We start from the raw sequence: 25,174 nt of genomic DNA on the forward strand, positions 1-25,174 counted from the left end.
TTAAGGTGTTCAAAAGCAAATACTTTGAGAACTAAGGTGCGCCTGACCCAAGCCATTGTATTTTAAATCGCCTCATATGCATGCAAAAGCTGGACAATGAATAAGGAAGACCACAGAAGAATCGATGAACATTTACTGCTAGAAGAATAAACAAATCTGTCTTGGAAGAAGTACAGCCAGAATACTCCTTAGAAGCAAGGATGGCAAGACTTCATTTTACATACTTTGGACATGTTATCAGGAGGGACCAGTCCTGGAGAAGGAATCATGCTTGGTAGAGGATCATCGAACAAGAAGAAGACCCTCAAGGAGATGGATTGACACAGTGGCTGCAACAGTGGGCTCAAGCATAACAACAATTGTGAGGATGCACAGGACTGGGCAGTGTTTCCTTCTGTTGTACATGGGGTTTCTGTGAGTTGGAACTGACTCGAGGGCACCCAACAACAACAGGCAGAGAAAATACTGGGTTATGAGTTCTATTCTGTTGTTGAGTCTATTTTGTCTTCTTTAATTTGGAAGTTACTGAGTCTGTCATTGTGTTTTATGACCTTAAGTGAATGTCTGTCTATTTTGTTCATATGTTTGCTTATGATTAGATTCAGGTCGTGTGCTTTTATTTAGCAAGAATGTCACTGAGGCGCTGTTGTATTCTGTGTGACATATCTGGAGGTACATGATGCTGATTTATAGTTCTATTTGACTTTTAAAATTACGTACATCTATTACTTTGATTAAAAAAAAGCTCCCGTGCACTGAAAGCGGTCCTCTCCCTAGTTATACCACACCTCTCCTGAAGCAGCCCCACTTGTAGGCCCTTTTATAGTTTAGGACACCCTCAACACTTCCTTCGTTTTTCTGCAGCACCATCTACCCAGATTCCAACCTAAATCATCTTTATCCCTCCACAAATAAGACCCCCCTCTTTTTCATAGTAGCTCTTGATGCCCCATCTGAAAGTCTTGTTGGCCTATAAAAAGCAGAATCCAAATTAATTCGTTTATTCAAGAAATATTTCCTGCATATCTGATTTGTGCCAGCCATCATTCTAGAAAATGAGGAGCCCCCTTTCACAGAGCTTACATTCTAGTGGGACAACAATAAAGACTAAGGACAACAAGAGACAATATGATGAGATTGCCTGGTCGGGAGAGGAGTGTGTGTCTAACTTCAACTAGAATGCCCAATGTGGAGGAGGGGGTTTTAACTTGAGCTAGAATGGTCAGAAAAATGCTTTGAGGTAGTGACATTTGAGCTGATACTGTATGAGAAGAGACCCATGAGGAGATTTGAGGGAAAGAGTATTCAAAGCAGAAGGAAGAGCAAATGCAAAGGGTAAGGATCTTGATTAGGCATAATGGAGAGGAAGGCTACAGTGAAGTTTCGATTGCAGAAAGCAGAGTTCCAATCAGTAGTTCCTTTTTTTCCCCCTCTAAAGTTGGAAGCATGGTTATCTTTTGAGAATGGGAGTGGTGGAGTGAGTTGGAGCTTTACACATTGAGTAGGATACCATGTGACTGAAACAGAACCAACAGCTGGGTACTTAGGGAAAAAAAAAAGGCACATTCCCTGTCCCAACCACAATCACGTTTAAGGAAGGACCCAGGAAGCTGCATTTTAAACACTACCAGTGTCTGAGGCTAGTGTTTCTTGGGTCAGACACTAGAGTTGCACTGACATAGAGAAATGCATGCAGGTTGTTGGTCAATGCTGAGGCCTTAGGCAGGGCTGGTGTCCATGATTTTTAGTGGGACCAACCTGCCTCACCGAGTGATTTCCTCTTATAGTCTTGAGCCTGGGTGACACAAGTGGTTTGCCATTGGCTGCTAAGCTAAAGGTTGGCAACTCAAACACACCCAGTGGCTCTGTTGAAGAAAGGCCTGGTGAACTGCTTCTGTAAAGGTTACAGTCAAGAAAACCCTATTCTTTAACACATGGGATTGCCTTGAGTCTAGGGCTAACTCTAAGGCAGCTCACAATAGTAGTCTTAGCAGCCTGGGTTGGAGTTATTCAAATTTAAGATTTTGCCAGACAGGCAGGATAAAAAAACAATTAAACAGATTTAAAGCATTTTCAAGAGAATAACTGAATTAATGGCTAGTAGACTCTAAGCTAGTTGTAGAAGGATGTGGCATAAGGAGGGAGGGATTAAAAATTTGAAAGTTCTGATAAGGTAGGTTAGTTGTAGGGGAAATAATTTAAAAAACTGACAAGTTCTGAGTTTGTAAGATAAGAACAGCATGTTTCAGCTAGTTATTTTGGAGGTGCAGGTTTGGGTCACAACATTCATAGTGTGTTCATTGGCATAGGGGACTAAGGTGAGGAAAGATTATTATAGGAGACAAAGGCATCCAGTGTAGACTGGACATGGGGGCTCTCTTAGGCTGGGTTCTCTAGAGAACCAAAACCAGTAAAGCATATGAATATATATAGAGAGATTTATATCAAGGAAATGGATCACACAGTTGTAGAGGCTGGAATGTCCCAAGTCCGTGGGTCAGGATGGAGGCTTCTCCTGACTGACGTAGCAGCAGGGGCTGGTGAACCCAAGATCAGCAGGTTGAGGAGCAAGGCTCTTCCTTACAGGCTGTGAAGATTGACAAATCCCAAGATCGACAGGCAAGACTGCAGGTAAGCTACGAGCTCACGTCCCAAGAAGCAGAGGTCAGATGTATAGGAGCCAGCTGCAGGATCCAGAATGAGCAAAAGCCCCTGAACCCTGCCAGAAACATCTGCCCGTACTCGATGCAGGCCACACACCCAAGGAAACTCCCCTTCAACCAATTGGCTACTCACAGCAGATCCCATCATGGGGGTGATCACATACTAGATCTCAACCAGGAAGTGACCACATCACATGATGGTCAGAACACTGTAAATCATGGCCCAGCCAAGTTGACGCAGAATCTTAACCAGCACACAATCTTAATAGGGCCCAAACACAAGTCAGTCCACTTGATGTCCCTTACTCATCTGCTTCTGGTTTGGAGGGTGTTGCAGATTTAATATGGACACAAATTATCTGATACTCTTCACATTGAGAGCTGAAGGTCTGTGTCTCCTCCCTTTGAATCTGGGTGGGCTGTATCTGTCTTGACCAGTAGAATACAGTGGAAATGCCTCTGAGACAGTTTCTGGGTCCAGGCCTTAAGAGTCTGGTAGCAGCTGCTTCCTGCCTCTTGGAATACTTGTTTCTGGAACCCAGTTGCCATGCTGTGAAGAAGCCCATGAAGAGGCACTAAGAGAAAGCCATCTTAGAAGTGGATCCTCTAGCCCCAGCTGAGCCACCCTAAGGGACATTACATGGACCAGAGATGAGCAGTCCCCAGGTCAGTTTGTCATGCTGTGATAGATACTCGTTGCTGAGTTGATTCTGACTCATAGCGACCCTATAGGACCGAGTAGAACTGCCCCATAGGGTTTCCAAGAAGCAGCTGGTAGATTGGAACTGCTGACCTTTTGGTTAGCAGCAAAGCTCTTAACCACTGCAGCAGTAGATAAAAGGGTATAATGGTATAAATGTGATCTACATTAAGAGAAGGTGGAACATTTGAATTATTTATCTTCGAGTGGTTGTTCCTATTCTCCATGAAGTTTGAAGTCTTGGAAACGGAGGAATCCAGAATGACTCTGGCTACTTTGTTCCTTGGACCCCCTATTTATTAAAAAACATTGAGTACGCACTATGTGCTAGACACTATTCTAGGCAGTGGGGCCATAATTCTTAACGAGCTGGATTAGAATAAAGCCCTCATACAGTTTACATTCAATTGGGAGAGACCATCATGATGTAAATCCACTTAGAATCTCAGATACACACATGAGGGTTAAATTATAATCATTTGGAACTGTCTATATAACACTAAAAAATTTTGTGCTTTAGGTGAAGGTTTACAGATCAAATTAGTTTCTCATGGAACATATTGTTTTGTGACATTTGTTGCCGACCCCGTGACATGTCAACACTGTCCCCTTTTCAACCCTGGAGGTCCTCATTTCCATTTGTCCAGCTTTCCTGTCCCCTGCTGCTTTCTCGTCCTTGTCCCTGGGCTAGGGTACCCATTTACTCTCGTATACGGGGTTGAGCTACGTTATTATTGTTTCATGAGCCTGTCTAATCTTTGCCTGAAGGGTGAACCTCAGGAGTTGACTACTGAGTTAAAAGGGTGTCTGGAGGCCATAATCTTGGGGTTTCTCCAGTCTCCATCAGACTAGTAAATCTAGTCTTTGTGGGATTGAATTTTGTTCTACATTTTTCTCCAGCTCTGTCTGGGATCCTCTATTATGATTCCTGTCAGAGCAGTCAGTGGTGGTAGCCAGGCACCATCTAGTTGTGCTGGACCCAGCCCGGTGGAGGCTGTTAGTTGTGTTCCTCTAGTCCTTTGGACTAATCTCTTTTGTCTTTGGTTTTCTTCATTTTACCTTGCTCCAGATGGGGTGGGACCAGTAGACGGATCTTAGATGGCCACTCATAAAGCTTTGAAGACCCCAGACGCTACTCATCAAAGTAGAATGTAGAACATTTTTTTTTACTTGTGATGATCCCATGTGTGCCAGAGTAGAACTGTGCTCCGTAGTTTTTTTTTTTTTTAATCTATTTCTCAGTCTTCTTTTTTTTGTACTTTAGATGAAGGTTTACGGAATAGTTTCTGATTAAACAGTACACATTTTATGACAATGGTTAACAACCCCATGGCATGTCAAGACTATCCCTTCTCAACCTTGGGTTCCCTATTACCAGCTTTCCTGTCCCCTCCTGCCTTCTAGTCCTCGTCCCTGGACTGTTGTGCCCCATTAGTCTCATTTTGTTTTATGGGAATGTCTTAGCTTTGTCTGAATGGTGAACCTCGGGAGTCACTTCATTACTGAGCTAAAAGGGTGTCCGGGGGCCATACTCTTCGGGTTTTTCTAGTCTGTCAGGCCAGTAAGTCTACTCTTTTTTATGAGTTACCATTTTGTTCTACATTTTTCTCCAGCTCTGTCCGGGACCATCTGTTGTGATCCCTGTCAGAGCAGTCAGTGGTGGTAGCCAGGCACCATCTAGTTGTGCTGGACTCAGCCAGGTGGAGGCTGTGGTAGTTGTGTTCCTCTAGTCCTTTGGACTTTCTCTTGTGTCTTTGGTTTTCTTCATTCTACCTTGCTCCAGATGGGGCGGGACCAGTAGACCTATCTTAGATGGCTGCTCAAAGCTTTTAAGACCCCAGACACTACTCACCAAAGTAGAATGAAGAACATTTTCTTTATAAACTATGTTACGCCAATTGAATTAGATGTTCCCCGAGACCATGGTCACCAGCCCTCAGCCCAGTAACTCGATCCTTTATGGTAGTTTGGATGTGTCTATGATGCCTCTATGACTCTGCCTTGGTCAAGTTGTGCTGGCTTCCCCAGTATTGTATACTGTCCTACCCTTCACCACAGTTACCACTGTCTATTGTCTAGTTAGTGTTTTTCCCTCCCCACCCCTTCCCTACCTTGTACCCATCAAAGATTGTTTCTTTCTGTACGTAAACCTTTTCATGAGTTTTTATAATTGTGGTCTCACACAGTATTTATCCTTTTGTGATTGACTTATTTCACTCAACATAATGCCCTCCAGATTCATCCATGTTGTCAGATGTTTCACAGATTCATCATTATTCTTCATCACATAGTACTGCAATGTGTGTATACACCATACTTTGTTTATCCATTCATCTGCTGATGGGCACTAAGGTTGATATAACACTTTTTATAAAGCCCAGTTTGATAGGGAGCATATTTATCCTGAATCTTAGGTTGGTTTTTTAATTATTAAATCTACTTCTTTATCTGGATTGACTCCTGACTCCTAATTGTGGTCATACATCTTTCAGACACTAGTTATTTTTCATATGTTTCTGGTCTAACCAGGATTTTGGGATTGATGAGCCTGCCTTCATATGCTGCTTCCTAATTCCTGGAGGCCAAGGACAAGAATACTCTATTCGGCTTCCTTTTCTAGTCCTCAAAGGTAGTCTTGTACAGAACTCCAGGTTGACTTGTAATTAGACTGTTCATTAAAAAGAAATGACGAAATGGAGATAAGGTGTATTCAGTGCAAACAGAAATAAGTATTTCAAACAGCCTATAATTCACATAAAGCCTAACTTGGAAAACACAACTACTTTGACCCACTTATTAAAAAAAGGTTTCATGTAAGGCTTACATCAGAAGATACCTATGAATTATTAAGGATGGAAAGCAAAGAGATTCCATACAAAAAGTTGAAAGGTATTTTGGGGATCTATGCTGGGCTTCATTAAAAAAAGTTCAGTTTAATTTTTTGAAGTAATTACTTAGAAGTACAGTACAGTTATGCAGAAAAAGACAGCAACCAGAATGATATTCCATTAACCAGAATTTGGATGTTCTTCATTCTAAAATTTCTTCTTTGTCAGCTAAAATTATTTTCTGGGTCAATTTCCTTAGGTGAGCCTGTTCACATACAGTATCATAACCAATGGTGATACTCATTATTTTGGTTTCACTTTTCTTTTTGCATCTTTATGCTTCTTCCGACAGTCCTAGAAAAACAAAACCAAAAACCTTTGTTAACAATAAATGTAAACTGTTTTCAAGTGTTGCATACTAGACAGTAAAAGGTTATCCAGTCTCAGGGTTGTGAAAATTCAAGGCAATCCACCCATTTTGGAAGCGCTAGCTTAGAATGAATAGGGAATATTCAAACTTCCGGCTTTAAATCTTTACTGTGGGAATTGCAATTCAGTTTTTTTTTAAAAAAAAGACAAAAAACAAAGAACAAAAAACTCATGTTTTCATATTATTCAATAAGCCTGGATAGAACTCTAAGACCAGGCAGTTACTGTGGCCAGTCTTCAGTTTCCTCATTTGTACCATGTATAGGTTGAATTAAAAAAAACTTCAAGTTCCCTCCTGGTTCTATAATTCAGACAGTTTAAATCATGCTGTCAGTTGTCATCCTTTCTTAAGTTTTATATCTCATTCCAATTATTCTTACACCAGGGAAATATTAACACAAAGAAATGCAAAGGATATAATACATGTATTTTAGGAGACAATCTATATGGAGATACAATTACTCACCATACGCAGGTTATTTGTTCGGGTCTCCCAACAATTCCTGCTCATATCACTTCCTGCTCCTCTCCAGAATAAGTCAGAACCTACTAGGGGAAAACCGAAAAAGATGAGGCAGCAAGTTAATATCATCACAGACAATATTCTAGTGCTGGTATCATCAAGGATGCCAATGTGAATGCTAGTTAAGGCCTTTTCTTTTTTTAAATTGTGAAAATATACTGAACAAAACATATAGCAATTCAACAATTTCTACATGTATAATTCAGTGACACTGATTACATTCTTCAAGTTGTGTAACCATCCTCACTACCCTTTTCCAAATTATTCCACCATTAACAAACATTCAATGCACCCCAAGCAAAAACGGTTTCCTTCCCTCTCCCTCCCACTCCTGGTCCAAACTCACTGCCGTAGAGTGCACAGCAACCCCGTAAGAGAGAGTAGAACTGCCCCATAGGGTTTCCAAGGCTGTAATCTAAGGAAGCAAAAAGGTTGGTAGTTGGAGTCCACCAGCTGCTCCTTAGAAACCCTACGCAGTTCTACTCTGTCCTATAGGGTTGCTGTGTGTCAGAACTGACTTGACGGCAAGAAGTTTTGGTTTCTGATTTCACCCAACATGTTTTCTAGGTTTATCCATGTTGTGGCATGCACCAGAACGTCTTTCCTCTTTATGCCCGAGTAATATACCATTGTATGTATTTAACACACTTTGTTTATCCATTCATAAATTGATGGACATTTTGGTTTCTACCTTTTGGAAATTGTGAGTATTGCTGCAATGAACACTGATGTACATGTGTCTGTCGCGTTGCAGCTTTAAGGTTTTTTGGTATATACCAAAAAGTGGAATTGCTGGGTCATATTGTAGTTTTATGTTCAAATTTTAGAGGCATCGCCAAATTATTTCCATTTTTTTGATCCCTTGCCATCCTAATGGGGGTGAGACGGTGTCTCATTGTAGTTGTGATCTGCATCTCTTTTCAAGTGTTTGTTGGCCATTTGAATATCCTCTTTGGTGAACTGTTGGTTCAAGTCCTTTACCCATTTTTTGACTGGGTTATTTGTCTTTCTGCTTATTTGTAGAAATACTGTATTTTGGATATTAGACCCTTATCAGATATATGGTTCCCAAACATTTTCTCTCAATCAACAGGCTGTCTTTTCACTTTTTGGTTAAAGTCCTTTGATACACATTAAGTATTTAATTTTTGTGAGGTCCCATTTACATTTTGTTTTTTGCTGCTCGTGCTTTTGTTGTCGCATCTGATAGCTCACTACTAAAAACTAGGTCCTACAGCTTCGTCCCTACATATTCTTCTAGGAATTTTATGGTTTTAGTTTTTATATTTAGGTCCTTCATTCATTTTGAATTGGTTTTTGTGTATGGTGTGAGGGTTAGGTTAAGTCCATCTTTTCCGTTAGGTTAAGTCCATCTTTTCCATTTTTGATGAATTTTCAAAAAAAAAAAATTGTATGCTTTTTGAGAAATAAAAATGTAGTATTCCTAGGATAATACTTTTTATATACAATTTACTATTATGTAACTGTTGATTTCTGTTTGTGCTAGGCTTTAAGAAATAAATGAGGAGTTCACCAGCAGCCTTGGAGTTTTCACATGGACTTCTATAAATAATAAAAACTTAGGGCTTGTTACATCTACTATGTAAGCAAGCTCCACAACAAAACCAGCTGTAGTAGAGGATAATGAATGAGCAAAGAAGGTGGTGCGTGGTGAGCTCTCTATCCCTGGAGAGCTTCATAAGTTAACATGCGTCAGTCTGATGGAGGTAGCAAAACCATAACACATTACAAAGTATTCTTCATGGTCAGAACTTGACAAAACTGTTCTAATCTGGGTGCACGTTATTATATCACTGGGTGCAGTGGAAAGAACTGTCCTATTGGAATCCACACTTTCTGGAGTCATTGAGGCTGGATAAATTTACCCTGAGATAATCTTTTTTTATTTTTATTGTACTTTAGATGAAGGTTTACAAAGCAAACTAGTTTCTCATTAAACAATACATACACGTTTTGTGACATTGGTTGCCAACTCCATGGCATGTCAACACTCTCCCCTTCTTAATCTTGGGTTCCCCATTAATGCTTTCCTGTCCCCTCCTGCCTTCTTGTCCTTACCCCTGGGCTGGTGTGCCCATTTAGTCTCATTTTGTTTTATGGGCCTGTCTAATCTTTGGCTGAAGGGTGAACATAAGGAGTGACTTCATTACTGAGCTTTAAGGGTGTCTGGGGGCCTTACTCTTGGGGTTTCTCCAGTTTCTGTCAGACAGAGTAGTTGGAGCTAGATGCTCCCTGAGACTATGGTCCCCACAGCCCTCAGCCCAGCAATTTCCCTCAGGGAGTTTGGATGTATCTGTGGAGCCTTCATGACCTGTACTTTGACAAGTTGTGCTGGCTTCCCCAATATTGTGTACTGTCTTAACCTTCACCATAGTTACCACATACCTATCGTCTATTTAGTGGTTTTCCCTCCCCAACCCTCCCCTCACTTGTAACCATCAAAGATTGTTTCCTTTTGTGTGTAAACCTTTTCATGAGTTTGTATAGTGGTCTTATATTTGTCCTTTTCTGATTGACTTACTTCACTCAGCATAATGCCCTCCAGATTCATCCATGTTGTCAGATGCTTTGCAGATTCATCATTGTTCTTTACTGTGTAGTATTCCATTGTGTGCATGTACCATAGTTTGTTTATCCATTCATCTGTTGATGGACACTTAGGTTGTTTCCATCTTTTTGCTATTGTGAACAATGCTGCAATGAACGTGGGTGTGCATATATCTATTCGTGTGATGGCTCTTATTTGTCTAGGATATATTCGTAGAAGTGGAATTGCTGGATCATACGGTGTTTCTATTTCTAGCTTTTTAAAGAAGCGCTATATTGTTTTCCAAAATGGTTGTATCATTCTGCATTCCCACCAACAGTGCATAAGCATTCCAATCTCTCTGCGGCCTCTCCAACATTTGTTATTTTTTTGTTTTTTTGATTCACGCCAGTAATGACAAGGTGAGATGGTATCTCACTGTGGTTTTGATTTGCATTTCTCTAATGTCTGCCCATTTATTAACTGGATTTTTTTTTTTTTTGTTGTAGAGATGCTGGATTTTCCTGTAGATTTTAGAGATTATACCTTTGTCAGATGTCATAGCCAAAAAATTTTTCCCAGTCTGTAGGTTCTCATTTTACTCTTTCGGTGAAGTCTTTTGATACACGTAAGTGTTTAATTTTTAGAAGATCCCAGTTATCTAGCTTATCTCCTGGTGTTTGTGTGTTGTTAGTCATGGCTTGTATCCTGTTAATGCCATGTATTAGGGCCCCTAGAGTTGACCATATTTTTTCTTCCATGATCTTTATAGTTTTTGGTTTTTATATTTAGGTCTTTGATCCATTTTGAAGTAGTTTTTGTGTATGGTTTGAGGGTCCTGTTTCATTTTTTTGCAGATGGACATCTAGTTTTGCCAGCACCATTTGTTAAAAAGACTGTCTTTTCCCCATTTGAGGGACTTTGGACCTTTGTCAAAGATCAGATGACCGTAGGTGGATGGATTTACATCTGGGTTCTCAATTCTGTTCCATTGGTCAATGTGTCTGTTGCTGTACCAGTACCAGGCTGTTTTGACTACTGTAGCTGTATAGTAGGTTCTGAGGTCAGATAGTGTGAGTCCTCCTACTTTATTCTTCTTCAATAGTACTTTACTTAACCCTGAGATAATCTTTAAACTGTAAACCAAAACTATCCTCTGAAGTCTTTTTTAAACCAAACAATAGTTTAACTAGTAAAGAATATCTTCCCTGAGCATTGTGCTCTTTTAAAGAACTATCTACATGGGATCAAACTGACAACAGCAACTCAAAAGATTAGATAGGAGGTTTAGGGGGCAGTGAGTTAATGGGGGAAGAACAATTCGGAAAAGGAGGTTGAGAATGGTTGCATTAACTTGAAGAATAGAATCAATCTCACTGAATTGTACATATAGAAATTATTTAAAAAAAAAAAAAAGAAGAAGCTGTACTACTAAAGCATTTAATGAAAAAAATGGACTTACCATGAAGTCTTTCGTCATTCTTACAGAAAAAGAAAAATCTACTGGTCTCTTTCTCAGGTAATGATACTTCTCTGAAGAAAGAGAAAGACAGAGATAGACAAGCATATATTGGTTGGTTTAATTTTAATCCTTAAGAAGAAATGTTCACATTGAAAATATAAATGACTACTCCTCAAATATATCTGCTTTTTATTTTTGCTCATTTATTTCCCTGAGTGGAAATGACTCCATCCCCTCTCTATTCAACATTCTTCTACCTCAAGCTTTGATAATCAAGAGTTGTTTAAGTACAAACTCTACCCTCCCCATTCTGGTTTCTGACAGCACATGCTCACCCCCCAGAAGCCACCACCTCCGGTTGCCAGTAGTTGCAAGGGGGAGGGGAGACGGCACACTGCAGCAGGCTGTTTCCAATTAGCAACATCACTATCAGGTCCCTGTCCCTGTGCTCATCACATCCCCCAGCCCCCACCAGTGCTATCCAAATCTCAAGGAAAAAGAAACAAGTACCCCATTACCAAAAGGTTAGAGAACTCTCTAAAGGAGCTAAGAGAACATGAAGTTGTCTTGTGAAGATAAGCTTAGATACTTCTATACTATTTCTAAAGTGTATCTAACTCAGATTTTACAAAATATGAAATACACTTGAATAGAAACAAATTACTTACCCTGAGTTGGGCCTTCTGTGATCTATGACTTCAGTAGCATCTTCCTCTTTTGAGCTGCTGTCTTGAAAACAAGGGTCTTCCTGCCAGGCAATCTTTCCAGGTTTCACTGTTTCAACTCTATAGGTCTCTATATTGTCACAAAAATAAATGATGATGGGCTTATAACTGAAAAACTCAGTTACTTCTGAAGAAGCATGTTTCTTACTGTATTTTTTATGCAAATAACAAACGTGTTATATGTTTTTTGTTTTTTTTTTGCCAACCGCGTTCCCCCCCAGGTATTTTCATGAGTGCACTATGCTGATTTTTTGTACATGTTGCTGTAAAAAAAAAAAAAAAAAAAAGCATAGCACACTTATGAAAATACCTCATACGGGGAATGTGTGGTTGCCAAAAAAACATAAAACACGTGCATTCTGTGTGTAAAAATACGGTACTTTCACCACGCAGATATATCTCTAAATTTTCAATAACTTAATCATTAACTTACAATAGGTAACATCATCTTTTTATTTTTTCAAATATTGAGTGAAGCTACTATCATATTTTTTGACACTGCTAGAGTAGAATATAGTAATACTATGAAAAGGCACAAAAACTAAAGGTATTTTAGTTATAAATGTCTAATACATAACTAGAAAAAAAAAAGACTAAGTAAATTTGGCACTTGTGCTAGAATGAAGACTAAAATATAACATGATGCAGTGAAACCAGGTTTCCCTTTCTGATTATTTATAAATGAGAAAAGGAACATATCCTTAGGTATTCAATTCCCAAAACCCCGTTCTAGAACTGCTGAAGAAGCCAGTGCTATAAAATACAGACTATCACCTCACGAGCCCTCAAAGTTTCCCAAGGACTTAAAAGCAAACCTTCCAGGTTTGCTGGGCATCTACAGAACTCACTTCCAGGTAAATTTCTTCACATGTGGCTCTGAAAGAAGAATGGTAGCTAATATCCATATCAGCACCAACTCTACTGAACAAGGTACTCAAATGGAGACAATACAGGCAATAAAATGAAGCAGAGGACATGAGAGATTGCGGCTTATTTATAACAATATTTGAAAAACTACCACTAGATTGTTATGCCTCCTGTTAAAGTACCACAGGGCTGGCATCTAATACATGGACGCTGATCTCTGAAGTAGAATCAACCATAGTTAGGTCTGCATATATTCTTCTATAAAGGTATATACTGCTTTTTATAATAAAGTTCTAGAAAAGCTACGTGTATATCTGGATACTGGAAGAGTCACAGTCTACTAAGGAAGAGATGTTTTTAATGTGGTCCATATTGGGCTTCAGAGGCAAGTATCCTGAAATGGAATGCAAAATTAGAGGTACTAGTATTTATACTTTACCTTGGGTTCTGGCAAAATCCAAGGATAAACTTTCAAAAACAACTGGCATATCAATCACATGCATACATGTTTAAAGCTAAGATGTTTACCTATTTCTTTTTTTTCCCCACGATATGCAGCACTGGCTGTCCATAAGTCATGGCTTCTCCAGCACAAACTGTTTGCGCCACCAAGGGACCTTGCACTTACCATGTGAAACTATTTAAATATATGGTTCATTACACTTCTTCATGGATGTTTCTACTGAGCAAAAGAAGGGGATGGTGCACACTATTCTCTGGCCTCATTTCATATGGCAACTAATCAGAAGTTTGCAAAAACGATTTCTTCTTGTATTAAACACAGCTTCAGGCACATTACATTTCTGATCATGAATCCTGAATCTCACACTGCTTATGTGTGGAAGGAAGAGTCTTTTACTCACTAAGGTTAAATCATTACACTTAATGTAGACTATTAAGTTCAAACTGTCTGAAGTGAAAAAGGAAAAGAGAAAAATTACCTTCCTTTACATCTTTAGCATCTGAATCAAAAAAGGAAAATGTAAACCCAGCCGGCTCCTCATCCCCATTCTTTAGAGGCGTAGGGTCATTTATTTCTGTTTTGTCTCCATCACAGTCTACATTCCAGGGTATGTTTTCTTTCTTTTCACTGCTATCTTTTGTAGTTTGGAGTCTTTCTTTCAAATCCGTAGCAATGCTATAATACATTTCTTTCGATACCTCAGGTAGCTTCTCACATTCTGCCCTTTTCTTCTTTCGCTTTGCTTTACTGCCATGACATATACAGATATATGCATCACAAACAAATAGTCACCTTTGGGAAAATTTCCAGACATCAGGAAAGGAAACACTTTCAATAACTTCTAATTCCATTCATTCAACAATAAAGAGGATCCACATAAAAAAAAACTCAACTAATAAAAGCATAATTTTCACCCAATAAGTTTTATGCAAAATATCTCAAACAGCTCCAAATATTAAACATTAATCATATTCTTCTATCTCAACTTCTATATTTCACAAATGACACCTAAGATGTTAGCTTTGAGTAAGAAAAGCAATGTCAAGGGGCCTCAGTCTTCTCAACTGAAAATTGAATATACTAAACCAGGTCACTTCTAAGACCATTTCAAGTTCTACACTTCTGTGCATTTTATGAAACTGACATAAAAGGATTTGGTTAGAACTTAGTTTTAGAAATGAAGTATAAATGTGGTAAAATTAGTCCATTTTGAAATGAAATGTTTATTTTACCATAAAGCTGCTCTATATTTAATAAGCTTTTCTCTTTAAGCTTAGACTAAACATTACATGGCTATTTTCAATATTGAGTTTAAGCTAAGAAATATTAAAATCCTGTTTCCTATAAGAGTTCATTCCATATGTTATATATAAGATCAGGCCAAAGGTTCTTAAAGTATTAGCTAAAATAATAAGTGACCAGGATGTCCTAAATAACCAACTTATTGGTGGAGACCATCTCATAGAATCTTTTAATACTTCACTAAGTAAACCACAGTGGTTAGGATTTAAGACAGATATGCCTTCTAGCAAACTGAGTTCTACAAAAATTACGTTACATACACAGTTCCAAGGGATCATCACTGAGCCTCAAAGTGGTGGTTCTAAAATTGGTCCAAAAATTCTGATATGCCTTCCTTCCAGAGGTGGAGGTTAATACCCTATCCCTTGAGCGTGGGTTGGACTTAGTGACCTCTTTTAACAAACAGAATAGGGTAGATGTGATGGTGTGTGACTTCTGAGACTAGGGTCACAGAATACTCTACAGCTTCCTCCTTGCTGTCTCTCCCCAATTTCGATTTCTTGCTTTGAGAGAAGCCAGCTGCCATGTTGTGACGCCAGTGAGGAACTGAGGCCTTCTGCTAATAGCCACATGAATGAGCCACCTTGGAAGAGGATTTTCCACCCTAGTCAACCTTTACACACTGCAGCACCAGGTGACATCTTAACTGAAAGTCTTGAGAGCCTAAGCCAGAACTACCCAGTGAAGCTGTACCCAAATTTGTGACTCACAGAAATTGTGACCTTAATAAATGTTTGAGGTTTTAAGTTGATAAGTTTTAGGGTAATTTTTTACACGATGATAGATAACTGATACAGATTTTTATACCTGGAAGTGGGGTACTGCTGTGCCAAAAACTTTAAACGTAGGAGTGGTTTTACATTTAGAACCCAGGCAATGACGGTAGAAGTCGGAATGTCATTGACAATGGTGTTAGTGAAAACCTGAAGGGCCCTGAGGAAACTGTTAGTAAAAATCACATGGCCTTTAATGAGACTACAGGTAAGGGCTTGCAAGAACAATAGGGTAAACGCAATTGGAAATTGGAGGAAAGAGGATCCTTGTTATGTAGTAGCAGAAAGTTTAGTGACACCGTATTAATGTGGAGAGCAGAATATTGACCTAATTAACTGGGTGATTTAGCTAGGGAATTTCCAGGAAAGTGTTAAAGGTACTTTCAGATTTCTTCTTGCTGCTTATAGAATAAAATGCGAGAGGACAGAGGTAAACTAAAGGAAGAATTTTTTTTTTTTTTTAAGGAGCCAGTACTTCCAGGTTTTGTAGATTCCTAATCTTTAAAAAGCAAAGGACATGAAATTTAAGAAAAGGTTTCTGAGCAAAGACCTAATCTAAGGTAATCTCTAGAAAACGTGGTCTAAAGCAAACTTGCTACCGGCCCAATCCAGCCTGCCACATATTTACGTATGGACTGCAAGTTAACAATGTCTTTTATTTTTAAATGGTTGGGGAAAAAAAAAAGTTTACAGACCCTGGTCCAAATATAAAACAAAATCCCTTAAGAACCTAGATGGGAACCTAGATCAATTGATCACAGACTAGGGCTTTTATGGATCTCATAAACATGTTCCTCCTGCAGTTTTAGCAGAAGTCCAAGAAGAGCTTATCTCGAAACGATTTGTGGGTGTGGCCTTTGTCTAATGGAGTGTACTTGAAGAATCACAGGAGACTCACAAAGATTTTAAGAGAACTGTATAGCAGAAACACCACCAGCTTGCAGCTGGAACAGGTAAAGAGAGATTAGAAAACAAAAAAAAGTCTTTTGGATCCTCAAACTTCTACAGGGAAAAAGCAGGTTGAAAAAACTACTCAGCTGCAAACCTGTGCTACCATTATTGAAAAAGACTGATCCAAAAGGCAGAGCCAAAATCCACAGAGAACTATACTGAGACCCTCAATCCTAATCAAATGTACAAGCAAAGAATTTGCCTGTCTGGATTTCAGAGCTACTGTGGACCAGTGCCTCCTGCTTTCCCCTTGTTGAACAGTAGTGTTTACAATGGTTATCTTATGTCTGTTCCACCATTTTATGTTGGGGGAGGGGCAAACAACTGTCTCTCTAGTTTGCAGGTCTGATCAAAAAAGAACTATATTCAAAGAACTGCAACACATATGCCTCATCTGCACTTAGATCTGATGACATCCTGTATTTTGAGCTAATGTTATAAAGGGATGAGACTTTGGGGGATTCTAGGGAAAGGGGGGTGAGCATGTGATAACGTAATTTGTGGCCAGACGGTGGATTGTGGTGGTTTCAAAATATATTCACAAACTCTGTCCTACTACTCCTTTCAAGAGGAGGAGCTTGAGTCACCCATCAAAGTGTGGGTTAGACTCAAGTGACTTGCTTCTAAAATTTGAATAAGACAGATGTGTCGGTATGTAAATTTTGAGACTAGATCATAAAATACAGTGTGGCTTCCTTCTCTTTCTCTCTCAGGCTCTGGGAGAGACCATGTTGTAAGGGCACTTAAGCAGCCTACTGGAGAGGCCCATGAAGCAAGAAACTGAAGTCCCCTGGCAACAGCCATGAGTGAGTCACCTTGGAAGCAGATTATGATAGTTAGGATTGTGTGTCAACTTGGCTGGGCCATGATTCTCAGTGTTTCAGCAGTCATATAATGTTGTGATCACTTCCGTGTTGAGATTTGATATGTGATCACCCCATGATGGGATCTGCTGCGAGCTGGTACCTCTGGGGGTGGGGCCTGTGGCAGCTCACTGCCCGCCTCACCCTTCATCTCTCTGCCTTCCAGCTGCCTAGCTCTTCCACCTCTCCTTGCTGGGGCTTTTGCTTATTTTGGATCCTGTGGCTGGCTCTTGTTCATCTGACCTCTGGTTCTTGGAACTTGAGCTAGCAGCTTACCTGCAGCCTTGCCTGCTGATCTTGGAGATGTGTTGATCTTCTCAGCCTGTGAGCAACAGCCCTGCTCTCCAGCCTGCCGATCTTCGGTTTGCCAGCCCCTGTGGCTATGTGAATCAGAAGCCTCTTTTCTGACCCATGGACTTGGGATGTTACAGCCTCTACAACCGTGAGCCATTTCCTTGATATAAATCTCTCTCTCTATATATATATTTATACCCTTTACTGGTTTGCGTCTTGAGAGAACCCAGCCTAAGACACAGATCATTGAGACCCAGGCAAGCATTCAGAGATGGAAGCTGTAGGCACCATCTCCCTGCAACCTCATAAGAGTCTTGGAGCCAGAAGCACATAATGAAGTGCACAAATTCTTGACCCACAGACATTCTGAGATAATAAATGTTTGTGGTTTTAGGATGCTATATTTTAGGTAGTTTGTTACACAGCAATAGATAACTAATACACCCTAGACAGAAAAACAAAACTGATACATAATACACAACAGCTCTCACACACCTGTCATGTTCAATGGGGGCTAGCTGAAATAATACACAAAAATTCTACACTGCAAAGAATATTTATATTACTTCTACTTTGGTCTGATGTGATTTTTCTAAAATAAAGTGTTTTTTTAAACATTGTTTTTAATTTTTGTTGTTATTGAGAATAAACACAGCAAAACATACACCAATTCAACAGTTTCTACATGTACAACTCAGTGACACTGATTACGTTCTTCAAGTTGTACAACCATTTTCACCCTCCTTTTCTGAGTTGTTCCTCTCCCATTAATATAAACTCACTGCCCCCCAAGGTTCCTATCTAATCTTTCGAATTCCTGTTGTCAATTTGATCCCATAGAGATAGTTCTTAAAAGGCCATAATGCTCAAGGCAGACAATCTTTACTAGTTAAGCTAAACTATTGTTTGGTTGTAAAAAGACTTCAGGGGACATTTTTGGTTTGAGGTTTAAAGATTATCTCAGGGCAATAGTTTCAGGGGTTCACCCAGCCCCTGTGGTTCCAGAAAAGATGGAGTCCATAAGAATTTGAAATTCTGTTCTGCATTTTCTCTCTTTTGATAAGGATTCTTCTGTGGAATCTTTGATCAAAATGTGCAGTAATGGTAGCCAAGCAACATCTAGTTCTTCTGGTCTCACGGCAAAGGAGGCAGTTGTTCATGGAGGCAATTAGCCATACATTCTATATCCTCCTATTCCTGACTCTTCTTCTTCCTCTGTTGCTCCAGGCGAATAGAGACTAATCGCTGTTCCTTGGATGACCACTTGTAAACTATCAAGACCCCAGCAACTAAGCAACAAACTAGGAGTACAGCACTAGCACTGAACATATCAGTAGACCAGTTAACTGGGATGTTCCATGGAACCATGACCCCAAACCTCCAAACCAAGGAACTGAATCCTATCAGATGTTTGGTTGTACATAAGCAGCCTCAGCAGCTGCACTTTTCTTTTTTGGTTGTTTTGTTTTGTAAAAATATCATACAACTTTTGCCAAGTGTACAACTGATTGACAGCAATTATATTAATCAGCTATGCTACCCTACCCTTAATCAATGCAATTTTTTCATCACTGTAAACCAAACACAGTACTACGTAAGCAACACCCCCCTTTCCCCTTCCCTCCCTTTAAAATAAAGTTTTAATTTTAGAGTCATTTTAGATTTACAGAAAGGTTGCAAAAATTGTACAAAGTTCCTAAATAGTCTTTGCCTAGTTTCGCCTAATGTTACCATCGTATATAACTATGGTACCATTGTCAAAACTAAAATATTAACATCAGTACGTTACTAGTAACTAAACTCGTAAGAATTTATTCTGATTTCACCAGTTTCTCCACTAATATTCTTTTTCCAGGATCCAATCCAGGATACCACATCGCTTTCAGTGATTTTAGTTGCTATTAATAGTAGGAAAATGAAGATATTAAGTCAGGCAAAAGTACTTGTTGCTCCTTTTATTTGCCATATTTACCAAACTGACTGCACGTTTATTGAAAATAGAAGCTTTTACCACACTAGAATCAACTTGATGGCAACGGGTACCACACTAGAATAGTGCAGTGAGTTGAATGGTAGCCCCCAAGAAAATATGTCTATGTTCTAATTCCTGGAACTGAGTGTTAGGTTATTTGGAAAAGGGTCTTTGTGAATGTAATTAAGTTAAGGATCTTGAAATGAAGAGACCCCCAGATTATCCAAGTGGCCCCTAAATGTAATCACAAGTGTCCTTATAAGAGACACACAGAGAAACACACGGGAGGAGGAGGCTGTGTGAAGACAGATGCAGAGAATACAGTGTTGTGGTCACCAGCCAAGAAAGACCAAGGATTGCCAGCAGCCACCAGAAGCTAAAAGAAAGGCATGGAATGGGTCCCCCTTACACCTCTTCGAGAGGGAGTGTGGCCTTCCTAACACCTTGATTTCAGACTTCTAGCCCCCAGACCTGTGAGAAAATAAATTCCCGTTGTTTTAAGCCACCAAGTTTGTGGTAATTTGTTACAGCAGTCACAGGAAACCAGTACAAGTAGGAAGCACCATACTAGAGCAGGAGCACACATCGTTATTAATGGATGGGATTCCTTTGCCAAAAGTAAGACTTCTCCACCATGTTAATAATTCCTAACTTTTCCCTCCACTGGTCTTAAACTAAATACAATGGGGACTTATTGATAGATACTGGTTATTACCTGCTTTTCTCATTATCTGAAATTAGATTAGTTCATACCTTTTACTACGCAAAGTAGTAGTTTGAAATTTACCTTTCTTTTTGTTTATCATCTCTTTGTCTTTCAAAAGTGGCATGGTCATGCCTTGTTGGATCATAATGTATGATGTCCCTATGTTAAAAAAAAGAAAATTGTTAAGTTGGAAGAGATAAATCAGAACACTAATATAAAAAATAAATATAAAATTATAATTCAACACTAGGAAAACTCTAATTTTGGGACAAGCAGAAATGGCGTGATATCAAAGAAGAGTATTAACATCTTGTGAGAAATACTCTTATTTTAAATTACCTAGTTTTAAGTTTCCTTGGATCTTTTTTAACTTTAAAAATTATTTTAAACATACTAAAATATATACAGATAAAATTATATCTGAGATATGCATAAAATATTTCATTGGGGAGGCAAGATGAAGTGAGTAAAGACATAGATGAGAAAACTGCTCATGTGTTGATAATTGTAGAAGCTAAAGGATGGTGTGCACAGTTCCATTACATTAGTCTCTCTAAATTATATATGTTCTAAATTTTCCATAATAAACAGTTTAAATGTCAACAAAAAGAGGAAGACCCTCAAGGAGATGGACTGACTCAGTGGCTGCAACAATGGGCTCAAACACAGCAAAGATTGTGAGGATGGAGCAGGACCAGGCACTGTTTTGTTCTATCGTACACTGGGTCACTATGAGTCAGAACTGACTCAACAGCACCTAACAACAACAACATACATAATGTGACCATTTAAAATAGCTAGATAATATTTACTGTACAGTTACAGCATATTTATTTTGTCAGTCCATTATTGTTGAATATTTTGGCTGCTTTCCAATTGTTTCACTAATGGGAGCAATGCTGCAATAACATCTAAGTACATAAATATAGAAATAATTTCTTTAGAATTAATTTCTTGAAGTGAATCCCTGGGTCAAAGGTAAGTATATTTTTGAGGGTTCTGATACATACTGCCAAATCCCCTCCCTGGAAAGTTTAAAATGCACTAGTTTCAAACTGAGTTCCAGAAGCCATTTATGGTGAAGGAAAATATGGTGAAATGAGATGCAACATAAGCCATACTTAAATTTCTTAGCAGTTATTGATCCTTTGCTTGTAGAATTGCTCAAGTTGATGTGCAACACATGTTGCACAACATCCAGTGCTTTCTTTTTTTCTGCAGCAAGCTCTTCCTCCTCAGCAGTTTTCTTTTCATCTACCTCTGTCAGGGAAAGGATAATTAGCAACCTCATGGCAAGCATAGCTTTAAAATTCTCAATCATTAAATAATTACCAAGCACCTAAATATGTGGAAAGCCCAGTAAGGTAGGAAAAAGAAAATTAAGCTTCATTTTGATAACTCCCCTATCTCTTAAGACCCTCATGCCACAGGGAACTGAGAAATCCCATGACCAGCAAACAAAAAGAACCACTTATGAAAGTGAAATCTGGTTTTAATGGCTTTAAGTGACAAGTATAAAAAATTTTAAAGTGAATATTGGTAAACATAAAACCACAAGATACTAATACCAAAACTAAAGTGATTATGGACTATTCTATGTTTTAACATTCTAAACAATGATAAAGGTAGTGAAGGTGGTAATTTTACTGTGTTAATATGATGCTTTAGAAGAAAGTGGCTTTAGCCTTTGATTCAGTAATAAATATTTTAGGTAGAAAGTCATGTGCTGTACATACAGAGGGCGTCATGGAACTCTATAATCTGCTCTTTGACTACTAGAAACAGACAAATATCAGAACAAAGTTAGTTATTTTGGGTTACAGATAGAACTACAAAAGAAGATGTCTAAGGCTTCAAGACCCTTTCAATTTATTGCAGGATATAAACAACCAATAACAGAACTAGAAAAACACTGATTTAAGTTCTCTACAGAAATGCCCCCAAAATTTCTAAGGATGCAAAGAAGGTAGAGATTATATTCAACTGTACCAAAAAATGCTTTATAATTAGGTAGAGACTGAGCTAGGAAAGGCAAACTGGATCCCCAGAGGTGGGAGGAGAGCATGCTAGGTGGAAGAAATAAAATGAGCATGTATACTGAAATAAGAAAATACAAAGAGTTTAGATTATGTATATATTAGGTTGAACCATATGAAACTGCTGATATTCAACAATTTCTGACTTCAAAAAACAGTAATTTCAATTTTAACCTAAGAATGTGCACATAGAGGAGCAGTAGAATATAACGTTGGAAAGGACTAAAAGTTCAAGTAAGACACTGGCTTATGCCCTTACTTGCAGGACAGTCTTTGCAATTCACAAAAAAACTGAGAAGGAAAGATACAGCAAAAGATGGAGGTTATACATCTGATTGCCCTAAAAGTGGAATTTCTATTAACAGAGAGAAGGGCCAGGAGCAGCTGGTTTAGGGTGAGAGAGAAAGAGAGAGAAATCTAGTTTTGGATTTGCTGAGTTTCACACGGATACAGGATAGCCTGTTCAAAGGACCCACCTCTTCCTTTAAGGAAGAGGTGAGAGCTCAGAGAACAGTCAGGAGCAAAAAAGACCAAAATTGGGAAATACCATGTATAAGTGGGAGCTAAAGCCACAGGGCATTATGGGAAGGGTCTACATCTGGAGGCAAAAAGCAAATTAGGAACCACAAGAGTTGGGAAGAAAACCAGGAAGTTGTAATAGAAGTAAAGGGAAGAGAAAATTTCAATAGGGGATGGTCAACAATGAAATATTACAGGTAGGCTGAAGAGAATAAAGTTTAAGAAAATGCCACTCTACTTAGTGAAAAAGTTATCCATAGCTTTGAGGGAATATATATCACAAGAACTGTAAGGAGACTGATAAAAGTGGCTGAAGTTAAGAAAGTAAACTCTATATTCTGCTTCTAAATGTAAAGTTATTTCTAAGGCTCTGCCATTCCTGTGTTTTCAACATGGAACTTTGAGTCAGAAGAACTAAAGTCTTAGCTCTGAAACATTACTTGGTATGAATCTTGGAGAATTTATTTTAAACCTAGCTAAACCTTGGAAACTCAACGTACCATAATAATTGCCTCAAAGAATTGTAAGGATCAAATCGGAGACAGTATTCAATCAAGTACACAATAAAGTACATCTTATGGTACATACTGAATTAGATATAATTTATTTTTTATTTCAAGTTTAGAAATAAAAAAGAAATGGTATGTAAAGCAGGAATGCAAACAGACATTTGTACACCAATGTTCACTGCACCATAGCCACAATAGACAAAAGGTGGAAACAACTGAAATATCCATCAACATATGAATAGATACATAAAATGCAGTATATACATATAATGGAATATTACTCAGTCATGAAGAGAAATAAAGTCCTGATACATGTTACAACATGAATGAACCTTAAAAACATTATGTTGAGTGAAATAAGCCAGTCCCAAAAAACAAATATTGTACGACCTGGCTTACATGAAATATCTAGAACTGCTAAGTGTACAGACACCAAAGTTTATTAGTAGTTACCAGTGGTGGGAGGGAAGGGGAAAGAGAGACTCACTGCTTACGGGACATTCAGTTTCTGTTAAGAGTGATGGAAAAATATGTAAACAGATAATGGTGATGGCTGAATAACGTAATACACATAATGTCACCGAATTGCAGATATGAAAAATGTTGAAATGGCGTATGTTTTGTTACATATTTACCACAAAAGAAAAGAAAGAAACAAAAGAAGACTAAAAGAAGTGAGGTGGCAACTAGAAAACTGGCAGAGCTGATGAAGAATGGCTTTTTGGGAACCCATGAGACTTAACTATGTCTGTAGAAAGAAAGGGCAAGGATCAATGGGCAAATGAGAAAGGAAGCAACAGGAAGTATGAATGGCGAGGATTAAGAAACAGATTTAGATTAACTCAAGAAAGTTACAAAAGTAAAAGAATAAGGGGTAAGGATAGAGAAATTCTGAGGTTAAGAGAGGGAATTTTAGGGAGCTCACTATATGTGGCCATCCTCTTGGGCAAGTAGGAGGTAAGATCCTTTGAAAATGATAAGAGTAGAAGGTCTTACAGAGAAAATTTGAAACCACTGCTGTGAAAAATTCTATAGGGATTCAAAAAGAGGAGTTAGGATGCTTCTGATAGCATAATTACTCTTAGATATATCCAAATAAGGATGAATTTAAGTGAAATGGCTACACTGCTTTTTAAAAAACTCGCACCCAGCACGCACACCTAAGGAAAGACAAACACTCTTCTTTTAAGAAAGCCAAGTGTGCCTTAATAGTTTTCCATGGCCTCAGTCAGAACATGCCTGTCTGTTGATGTGGGCTGCCATACAGGCACCTCGCCTTGTCTTATGCCAGGGATGCGATGGAGAAAAACAGAACCTCTGGTGGATGCTATTTATTCCTGGTCTTTCTGGCAGCTTCAAGTAACTAAATGTTTCTGAAGAAATTGATATGTACAAACAAACTCAGGACGTATTAACTAAGCTCCTCAATTCAATGTCTTGGCATGCAGAGTTTCTTCGTTCGTTAAATGAAGGAGGAAGACTAGATGATTTCCAAGGGTCCCAGCAGCTCTGGTATCATGACTCTTTTGACAGTGAGACATTTACCTTTCTGTTCCTCTTCACTGTCACTTTCTAGAAATCGACAGTCCATGTGAAATCTGTCATCAGTGCCAAAGCGAGACTGCAAATCCATGAGCTACAGATAAAAAAAAAACACTGACAACTGAGAGCCAGACTCTCCAGAGTGCACCTCCTCATGCTTTAAAATCCACTGCATAAATGTTCCCATAAAGTCACCCAACCACAACTCAATCAAAAGGGATCACAGAGGATTTACTCCCAAACACCTCAACACTAGAATGGATGTCAAGGTCTATCTGCTACCTTGTTCCAGAATTATGTACAATAAGAAGGAGGTGTTGGAAGTTCTATTATTTTCAGTCGTCACTAACCTTCTGTCCAGCTCTGCCTTCAAACTGAGGTTTGATTTTAAACCTGTTACTGTCATCTTCAGAATCAGATTCCTCATTACTGCTGCTATCAAATAGCTTCCCAGGTGCTTTACAGATGGACTCCTTTCATGTTGATGAACAAAGAAAAC

General features: G+C 38.8%; 1 protein-coding gene across 7 annotated transcripts in view; it reads right to left on the minus strand.

The window, feature by feature from the left end:
- Positions 1–6,415: 6,415 nt before the first annotated feature.
- NOL8 (nucleolar protein 8) overlaps positions 6,416–25,174 on the minus strand; it is a 40,684-nt gene continuing 21,925 nt past the window's right edge. For 4 of the 7 annotated variants that reach the window (XM_023738604.1, XM_023738603.1, XM_023738602.1 and 1 more), the window contains 9 exons: positions 25,026–25,148; positions 24,679–24,769; positions 21,191–21,329; positions 20,151–20,228; positions 13,687–13,955; positions 11,822–11,948; positions 11,154–11,224; positions 7,087–7,169; positions 6,416–6,545 (listed from right to left, as the gene is read on the minus strand). In XM_023738604.1, coding sequence (XP_023594372.1) covers positions 6,495–6,545; positions 7,087–7,169; positions 11,154–11,224; positions 11,822–11,948; positions 13,687–13,955; positions 20,151–20,228; positions 21,191–21,329; positions 24,679–24,769; positions 25,026–25,148 — 1,032 coding nt within the window. In that variant the 3' untranslated portion in view covers positions 6,416–6,494. Of the gene's footprint in view, positions 6,546–7,086; positions 7,170–11,153; positions 11,225–11,821; positions 11,949–13,686; positions 14,001–20,150; positions 20,229–21,190; positions 21,330–24,678; positions 24,770–25,025; positions 25,149–25,174 lie in introns of those variants that run through there. The other 3 variants (XM_004384217.2, XM_023738606.1, XM_023738607.1) reach the window with 3 other exon arrangements.

The sequence above is a fragment of the Trichechus manatus genome, unplaced genomic scaffold (assembly GCF_000243295.1).
Source record: "Trichechus manatus latirostris isolate Lorelei unplaced genomic scaffold, TriManLat1.0 scaffold00120, whole genome shotgun sequence".
In the NCBI taxonomy this organism is placed as follows: Eukaryota; Metazoa; Chordata; class Mammalia; order Sirenia; family Trichechidae; genus Trichechus; species Trichechus manatus.